Genomic DNA, 9,576 nt, shown 5'->3' with positions numbered 1-9,576 from the left:
AAAAGATTTGAACAAAAAATTAAAATATCTTAAATAGGCTTCAATATAATAGGCCAAGTAGGGCTTTGGTCAAAAGATTTATAATTTTAAGTCGTTCGGTTTAAATTTACATATATATATATATATATATATAAATTTTTTATTTTAATATAAACATAAATTATATATAAATTAATTCATATATATAAAATATATTTTATTATTTTTAATTTTTACAAATATAATTTTAATTTTTATATATATGTGAATTAAGTATAATTTTATTAAACTCTTAATCACATTTTTTTTAAAATTTTTTATTATATAAATTAAATTTAATGGGTGGATTTAAAATTTATTTTTTTAATTTAAGTCGAATTTTAAAAAATTTTGAGACTAAAAATACTGAATTAGACTTAAGTAAACATATAAATTATTAATACAAAATATAAATTTAACCCAGCCCATAAACAATCTCTATTCTCATCCATGTTTGGTTTCTAAATAAAATGAAACTCCATTTATCGCCTATGCCATGTAAAGTATATATTTATATATACAAGAGAGACCGACTTACGTTAAAAAAAATTATACTTTTTTAATTTTTTATTTTAATAGATAAAACGATGAGATTAAGTCTCTTTTTTCATCTTTTTCATTTACCTCATTTCTTACATTTATTAAAATTAATTAGTAAAAAAATAAAATTTTTTAATTTTAAACTGATGTAAGGATATATATATATATATATATATATATATATATATATATATATAAACAGATCAGCTGGTGTAGAATTGGTAGATGTAGCAATGATAATGAATGATTCAATGCGATCTAAGAAACGTATAATCAAATTATTATGAGGGAGAGAAAACTATAAAATGTAGCTTATATCTGGTAATTTACTATCTTTTGAGTATTTGAATTTATATATTACATATGGTATGGAAATTCTATGCTCATGTAGTTAAATGACTATGATACAGATCATTAGAATACAGAAACGAGATGGGCATGAGCGAATTATAAGGAGATTGGGGGAATCGTATAGATGAAGCCAAGGATTTTAATACGTTCAGACGACGTATCGGCGAAGATAATCCACTCGGGCTGGATGCTTGAGCTTCATTAGCGCCTTTACTTCATGCTTCCGAACCATTTCTCTTGAAATATTCAAGTTCCCAGCAATTTCTCCTAAAGTTCTATCGCCCTTACCATCTAGTCCATATCTCTGCCTGATCACCAGGCTCTCCTTGGGCTTCAGAGAATCAAGCTGAAAGACAGTTTTTAGTTACGGGCAGTGAGCATGTATTTTTTCAAAATGCGAAAAAAATAGCAAAACACTGGTCAAGTAACTTGACGAGTATTAACCTACAGCTCGTCCAATGTAAGCATTGCTACTAATTAGCCAGAATTTAGCATTAGAAGAAACAATCTTAATTTTGCTAAAGAAGAAAAATAATCATATAGGAGTATCATTTCTAGAAAGACCTAAGATAAAGGTTTTTTCCAGTGACAATAAAATGAGAAAATGCCAGTTCAGAGAGAATGGATGCTTACCACATCATCAATTGCAAGCCTGAGAAGAGCAGGTTGTCTTCGGTGATCACCTCCAACACCATCGACATCAGTGATTCCATTAATGAACTCCTCTTGTGTGACTGAATGCCTTGAATGAAGAGAGCCAACAGGTTTTGAGGCCCTCATTACTTCTTGGTACCTCTCAGGGGAGATCCCAACTTTCTTAATTATTTCTTCCTCTGTTGGTTTTCTATGAAGTTCAAACAATAATTCAAGTTTGGCTCTTTGGATTTCTACTCTAACCTGCATAAATAAACAGGTAAATAATTATAGTGTATCTACAAAAAGAAGCGGCCATGGCTTTTATTGCTCAGCCTATCAGGCAAAAGTCTTCAGCCAAGATTTAGCACGTAATACAGCAATCAAAATATCACTGACATAAATGACGAACAGAATATGCATATTGATCCACCCACCACTTCACTACCTCAGACATTCCAAGCATGAAACTATCATCTGCTTGTAGTTAGCTTCATATATGACTACTGCTCAGTTCCAAAGTGTCAAACTAACTGTCATCATATTAGTTTTCAGCAATGAATTTCACCATAAATAAGAACCACTTGGGGAAAGGCTAATAATCTTCCCTACTTTGGTCCATTCACCAAATCTAAAGGCTGTCAAGTGTCAACGTTGCCACTTGTTTAGAATGACAATTACAAGGATTCATGTAAATCATCATGGCATTTTAAAGATAAGAACAGGAAAACATAGCATGCTTAATTAAGAAGAGAGCATACCGATTCAAGTCCAAATGGGACACGTGTAAAGCTTGATACTGTCATGGAACGTATAATTGCATGCCTAATCCAAAAAAGACTATATGTTGAGAGCCGGAATTTCCTTCTTGGTTCAAAGCGATCAATGGCAGTAATAAGTCCTTTTACTCCAGCCTGGCAAAGGTCCTGAAATCTTGGGCCATTGGCAAAATCTTGAAAATATTTGTTTATCACAAACAAAACAAGCCGGAGATTATGCTGCATCAAATAAAGTAATAACTCTGAGTAGTTATTATTGACAGCCAATGCCAAAATATTGACAATTGCTTTAATCACAAACTAGGCAACAATTTTAAAAATGGGGATATCAAAACATAGCTCTTGAAAAAGTTAAATTTGTTTGTGCCACTGTGGGTTTGGTGTAGAACAGCAGAAAAGAAACCCTCATAAGTTAACTTTGGTTTTAGCTCTTTCGAAAAAATCAGTGTAAAACGAATATCCATGGATATCGGCTTCATATGAAAATTGTAAGATGTGTCCCTTTCAAATAATCAAAAGGAACTTGCTGAACTCTATGGCATATTTATCAAAACTTGGTAAAATGAGGTTTCATCAAAGAAAATTTGACTAAGGAATGTTAGTGGTAGATCAATATCAGTAGAATAAAATTGAATAATGTATATTTTACTAAACCCACTGAAAGCCACCCTACCATTAGGATTCCTTTTTTCTTTTTTAGAAATTAAGACACCAGTATGCATTATTGGTGGTGGAAGAGGAATTACCTTAATGAGCTTATTTCTAGCAGCTCGACCAATCTCTAAATGTTTTGTTACTTGAGCTGCACTCATATTTGTTGCCTTAGCTAATTCATCTTCAGTTGGATATCTACCCAAATCCTTTTGCAAGTTTTCTTTTGCCTGAAGCAGCGTCTGCAGTTTTAACAAAATACTTTAGTGGCAGGAAGGTTTGCTGTCTCCTTTTATTTATTCCATTAAACGGGAAAGGTACATACCTTCATGGGCTGCATTAACTTAAACAACCAAGTATGTTCAGTGGACGGAAGAACTGGAGGTATGCTCATCTTTTTCCAGTCCAGGCTAACCAAAACGGTTGAAGCTGAATAGTCCCTGACAAGCGCGTCAATCTTCTCGCTTTCATTCTCGGTACTTTTTTTCCTCCAAACAGAAGCAACAGGTTTTTCTTCTCTGTTCTTTTTCAGTTCAATCCTTTTATCAAGACTCAATCTTTTAGTCTTCTTAGACTGGTTCCTAACCACGACCTGATTATTATCGTTATCTGCTTTCCCATCACTTTCTTTAGACCTCTTTCTTCTTTGCTGGCGTCCTTTTATCTCCTCTTTTACATCAGATGTTCTAGTTGAAGGGCTAAGCTTGTAAATGTTTTCAAGTTTGGCGGCAGCTTCATTGTAATCCACTTCCAAGGTGCACGGAGAACCTTCATCAGTAAAAACATGATTTACAGTTTTGGAAGCCTTTTTAGATTTTCCCTGTCTCTTCTGGTTCTTCTTAGCTGTTTCTATGGGCAAAAGAATATGTTCTTGAGGCGTAACTAAAGCAGTATTATTGGATTTATCTGCTTTAAATGCAACAATCAAAGGCATTCTCGATGTACATCTTTGAGTCCAAAACTTTGTGCTTAATCCTAGTGGAGTTCGGGCAGCTGCGCTAGAAACGCTGACAACCCCCATACCAAACTGCCTGATCAAATTTTAAGCAATATACAAAAGCTTTCTGGCTGTACAAAAACTGCAACCAAACATGTGCATCAACAACAGTACCGGTGCACGAGAAACACACAAAAGGAAGCAGAAATCAAGAAAATTAAGACCTTAAGGTTAATTGAATGGAGTTTTTTTTCTTGCTAGCACAATGCACAGATTCACCGATTCCACATAATTAAACTGGTTTTCTGACTTAAAAGCATTAGTATTTGTGCACTACAGCAATATGAAACGTTTATCACACAAAAATTTCAATACCAAACTTTAATTAAACTGGTCAATAACATTCTATAAATCAATTTATCTTGATTGATCATCAAAATTCTCTAATTATTGCATCAAATCAATGCACTAAGGTCCCCAGAAGGGTCACTCCTGCTTGATCCTACTTTGACATGGGCAGCTTCAGATCAATGTTAAACCATTGAAAAGAAACATCATGAACAGATGGAAATTAAATAGACAAATTCTAGTACATGTCATAGCAAAGAAATTTAGCAAAATTATCTTGTCTCTATTACATTTCTAGCAGGAACTGACATCATCCATAAGCAATTAACAACGTTAAAACAGTTCCATACAAAGGGAAACATACCTCCGAACAGAGCAAAACCGAGTTGCTGAGTTGACACGGATCGTGGGACTTGAGAACTGGCGCTTTTTCCTTGTTGCCAAAGGCTGCAGAGAATCCTGAACAGTGAACGATTTCTGAGTTATAAATATAAGAACGATAAATACGTAAATTACGGTATCCACAATTATATCCGTCGGAAAAATCAACGGCCAGATAGAGGCAGTTCTCAAATCCAACGGTATATGAAACCGACAAGTAAGATTGAAAGGAAGAGAATGTGAGGGAAGTGATGACGTGGGCACATGGGAAGCAGAAACCGAAAGTGGCGTGGCGATAAAAGAGTTGAAGAGTAGATATTTTTCGGGATTTAATGGATGATGTTTGAGATACGTGGGTGGGTCTTATTGGAAGAAAGATTTCACTTTCAGTTCGCGGACCCAGTACGTGTGGTGCCCTGGGATTCTCGGGGCGTGTCATTACGTTGCCTGATTTTAGCCATTTGAAATTTAGAAAAAATGATAATTATGAAGTTTCAGAGAAAATTGAACGACAATAACACTGTATTAACCCTTGCTACATATTTTGAGTTTATTAAAATTTTTCATTGTTTCTTTTTTTTATTATTATTAAAATAAGTTTATAGATAAAATTATATTTCAAATATTTTATACTGCTTCGTCATAAATGATTCTGTCATTATTAGTTCCCAAATTTCAAATGCTTCAAAGTTAAAGCGTTAATAGATTAGATTAAATTCATATCGGGCCTAAACATAACATCAACATCATATATTAATAATCCACGTTCGACTTGATTTAAAATTTATTTTAGCTTATTTAAGTATTTTGGTATATAAAATTATAATAAGATAAGATAAAATGATATTATAAATAAAATTAAATTAAATAATTTTATTTTATTTTATATTTGAGATATATAAAGATTAAATAAAATAATTTATTTATTTGTTAAAATTATTATTTTTTAAAATTTATATAATTTAAATTATTAATATAATTTTTAAAGATATAATAAGATATATAAGTTTTATTTGATAAATTAAAAATAATTTTTTCTATTTTGAAAATATTAATTATTTTATACTAAAATGATGATAATTCTATTTTTATAATTTTATCACTTTTAATTAGATACAAATCAAATATAATAAAAAATTATCATTATATTATTTTATCCATCATTCTATCAATTAAATATGATCTAAATTAATAGATGATATTACACATGTTGTTTAAATTATTATATTTTAAAAATAAAAATAAAAAATGTTAGTTTTAGTAATTTAATCATTTTTATTAAATTTTAAAAATGAATAGCTTAACATATTTTTTAATGTTTAAACAAAATATTATGTATATTTGTACTTTATATAATATAAATTACATAATATATGTTATATAATTTAAAAAAAAAAAGAAAAAAGGAATGGTTGAGCTCGAGTTTTAAATGTTAAAGGCAAATCTGTCATTTTCTAAACAGCCCGAGTGGGTAGGGCGGCCACTGGACAAATCTAGATGAGAGTGACATGAGTTTGAGGGAGGAGATCAAGGACAATGTTTTCTCTAACTAAAAAATAAATAAATAAATTGATTGGGTTTTGATCGGAAGTAATTTTGTACTTTCACTTAGTCACATAGACTTTATTTTCACTCTTTCTCATCTATCCATTTTGGATAAATAATGTTTTGTGGGTATGGAAAGGAACATTCATCCTTATCATTTTCTTTCCGCTCTATTTTTTTTTTTTTTATACAAACATCCTTAAAATTATTGTGAAAACAACTTTCTTTAGATTTCCTTTTTAATTTTTTCACTAACCTCTATCCATCCTTTTAACGTTTATGTTGTACGGAGCACAATCGAAATGTTTTGATTTCAATGCTAAAACCGATTCAAATTAATATACTGTTGTCACAAAATAAATTTAATCATATATTTTACGTGTAAAGTTTATTAAATTTTGAATTGCATAATAAAATATAATCTTTTTTAAGAAATAAATTTGTTCTCATAAATTTCATTTCTTTTATTCTTAAAAATTAAAATTAAAATTAAAATTAAAATTTAATATTAGAATATTGGTAAGACACAAAATGTCTTTGTACATACTACTCTTTCAAAATAATTTCTTAAAAGAAAACTAAAAGCGAAATTGAATGTCATAAACCTCATTTTCAATCCAAAATACATGTCTATTAAGTGGAAGACAGTCCTTACTTATAAATCCAAGGCCATCTCATATATTTTTGATGTGGGATCCATAATATTATCCCACTTAGTTGAATAACATCATTGTTGCAGTAATTTTCCACTCGTAAAAAAATTAAATTTACCTTGATCAAAAATTATTTTGATTCTGATATCATTTATAAAATTTATATAAAAAAGTAGATAAGTTTTACCGTCACTTGTCACGAAGCCCATATTTTTAATCTAAAATATAATATACGTATGAGGTGATAGCAAATCTTTTCTTGTAATTAAACCCAATACTCATCCCATTTCTTTTGGACGTGAGATCCATGTCATAAATTTGTTTTCTCTTTTTCATGTGAAATTTATGATATATAGATATTTAATTTTATCTAGAATAAATGAATTTTGATCAATTATTGGATTTGATTGTATGTCTTAACTTGCACTCGTTTAAATATTTTAATCAGATTTATTTTGAATTTGATTTAAATAAGTTCTGTTTTACAATCAATTATTATTGAGTTAATAAGGCCCAATCCAATTAAGACTTGGGCCAGTGTCGCAAGAAGTTGCAAACCCAATAAAAAGTTTAAGTCAATTCTAGGCCTAAACGAAGTTTTGAAGGCCCAATTTCATTTAAGATTAATTACTTTAATTAATTAAAAAAAAAAAACTAAAGTTGATCTGCCATGTCAGCAAGCTTTTCCAGGTTTTCTTTTCCTAAATTGCCTCCTTCATTTTCAGCTTTTTATTTTTTACCTAATGTTTTACCTTTTAATGACTCCAAACATGAATTCATTAAAACCCCAAAATGCAACATTACGCACCTAGAAGTTGCGGCATCCATCGCTGCAATAAGATTCCAAAAAATCTCAATTATCAAGGGGAGATTTCGATCCTATCTATCAGAGAATTGGTTCCATAAGGAAGCTAGGAATTTATAAGAGGATGGCATTTTAGTAAAACAAATCGTAGAATACCCGACGAAAATAAATAACCCCACGACTATCTTAACCAAAAATCCCAATCCCCATCACACCCACTAACCGACCACTGTGCGTACCACTACCCTTGTCCAATACCAATTACGCTTTGCAAAACCCTAAATCAATCACCATTACACATCCTCACGACCTTCATCACCATCAATACTGTCTTTCTAGCCAAACCCAAACTATCACCTAGAATAGTCCCCCATTCTTTATAATTAACCTAGCCCCTACACTCATTTAGACCCAAAACAGAAACGAGCAACCACACCTACCATAATCAACCTTCTTTGAGCCACACAAACTTTACCAACACTATCTGAGACCCATTTTACCGCTGAATTACCCCAATCCCAGCAATAATAACCCCACATTCCCCACTGAAACTACCACTTACAGCTCTTCCATCATAACTAAAAACCCATAAAAAAAAACTAGAAAAATACAAAAAAAGACCCAAAAAATATTAAAAGAAAAAATACAAACAAAAACAAAAAATAACACATTTCTTGGAACGGAGAACATAGCGTCGAAACACAACTAAAAGAAAGAAACCAAAAAAAAAAAAAGGAAAGAGGTTTTTGGTCGAAACTTTAAGGGTAGATCTAGGTTGCTCGAAGCATTTTTAGGCCAAACTAAGCTCGAAACCGTGTTTAGGAGGTCAAGAAGGAGATTTTGGTGCAGTTTGGGATCAAACTGGCTCTAGCGGCTGGTAGTGGAGGAAGCGACGACTACGGCAGAGGAAGAGGTGGCAACGACGCTACTACCAGATTATAGGTTTTGGGGTTTGAAGCTTAGCTGGCCATTTTTGTTTTATTTGAGAGATGTGAAATTTTTTTTGGGAGAAGCTGTGAAATGAAGTAATCAAAAATTTTTTTAAGTTTTATAATAAAGAAAAAAATCAAAACGATGTCATATTTGAAGGTGAAGATTTGCGTGTCAACCCAACCTGACCAATGATCCGTGCACTCAACTCATGACTCGCGTCAGTCAATTGCACCAGATCGACCGATCGAATCGCCAAAGAATCAATTTGAACCGAAATGAACCAGAGAAAATCGTTCAAGGTCCTAGAAAACAGTCCCGAACCACTTGAACTGGACTGAACCACCCCATGATCATTGATTGACTCATTTTTGATAATTTTTTAAATTTTTAAATTTTTTAAATTTTTTAAATTTTTTATTTATGTATGTTTATATTTTAAATCTCTAGAATAAATATATATTTTTTAGATATAAAAAAATTAGTGTTAAAAAAATCAATAAATAAAAAAAGGTAAAATGTATAAAAAATAAAAAAAATAAATTAATAACATAATAATAATAATAATAATAATAATCTTCGAAAATGAAATATTAAAAAAGTTTGAGTAGCGATTACTTAAAATTTTTAGGTGTGGATATTTTTTTAAAATACTAATAAAATAATGAAGTATTTAGAAAAAAATTTAATACAAAGAATTTTTGTTTACTTATTTTTAAAAAAAATGTAAAAAATAATAATAAAAACAAAAGAATAATACTGAAAAATAATATAAATGATGAATGAAAAATGAATCATTTTTAGTAATAAAATTTAAATATACATAAATATTATTGGTAGTAATTAATTGTTATTTTTCTTTAAAAAAAGAATAAGGAGGAAAGAAAAATAAAAAGAATAAGGAGGAAAGAAAAATAAAAATCACTGAGGATGAAATTCTTGAGAAGTTCAAGTAATGATTCTTAAGAAATCTATAGTTGAGAAAATTTCTCTTAATATTGTTAG

General features: G+C 30.4%; 1 protein-coding gene across 1 annotated transcript; it reads right to left on the bottom strand.

Moving 5' to 3' along the window:
• Positions 1-817: 817 nt before the first annotated feature.
• On the bottom strand, positions 818-4,834 carry SIGE (sigma factor E). Its single transcript, XM_022883156.2, has 6 exons — positions 4,622-4,834; positions 3,298-4,051; positions 3,068-3,214; positions 2,304-2,540; positions 1,543-1,806; positions 818-1,255 (listed from the first exon to the last, which is right to left on the bottom strand). The coding sequence occupies exons 2-6, from the start codon at positions 3,991-3,993 to the stop codon at positions 1,058-1,060; spliced, it is 1,542 nt and encodes a 513-aa protein (XP_022738891.1). The 5' UTR covers positions 3,994-4,051; positions 4,622-4,834; the 3' UTR covers positions 818-1,057.
• Positions 4,835-9,576: the final 4,742 nt, after the last annotated feature.

This window comes from Durio zibethinus, chromosome 11 (genome assembly GCF_047325235.1).
Source record: "Durio zibethinus cultivar Kanyao isolate XHJ-2024 chromosome 11, ASM4732523v1, whole genome shotgun sequence".
Taxonomy (NCBI): Eukaryota; Viridiplantae; Streptophyta; class Magnoliopsida; order Malvales; family Malvaceae; genus Durio; species Durio zibethinus.
The sequence above is the reverse complement of the archived record's forward strand: the minus strand, read 5'-3'. Positions and strand labels throughout refer to the sequence as shown.

Coding starts and splice junctions, on each gene's coding strand:
- SIGE (XM_022883156.2), bottom strand. CDS start 3,993: ATGGGGGTTGTCAGCGTTTCTAGCGCAGCTGCCCGAACTCCACTAGGA. Junction 3,215..3,297: donor AGTTAATGCAGCCCATGAAG/GTATGTACCTTT, acceptor TTAAAACTGCAG/ACGCTGCTTCAGGCAAAAGA. Junction 1,807..2,303: donor TCCCATTTGGACTTGAATCG/GTATGCTCTCTT, acceptor TTATTTATGCAG/GTTAGAGTAGAAATCCAAAG.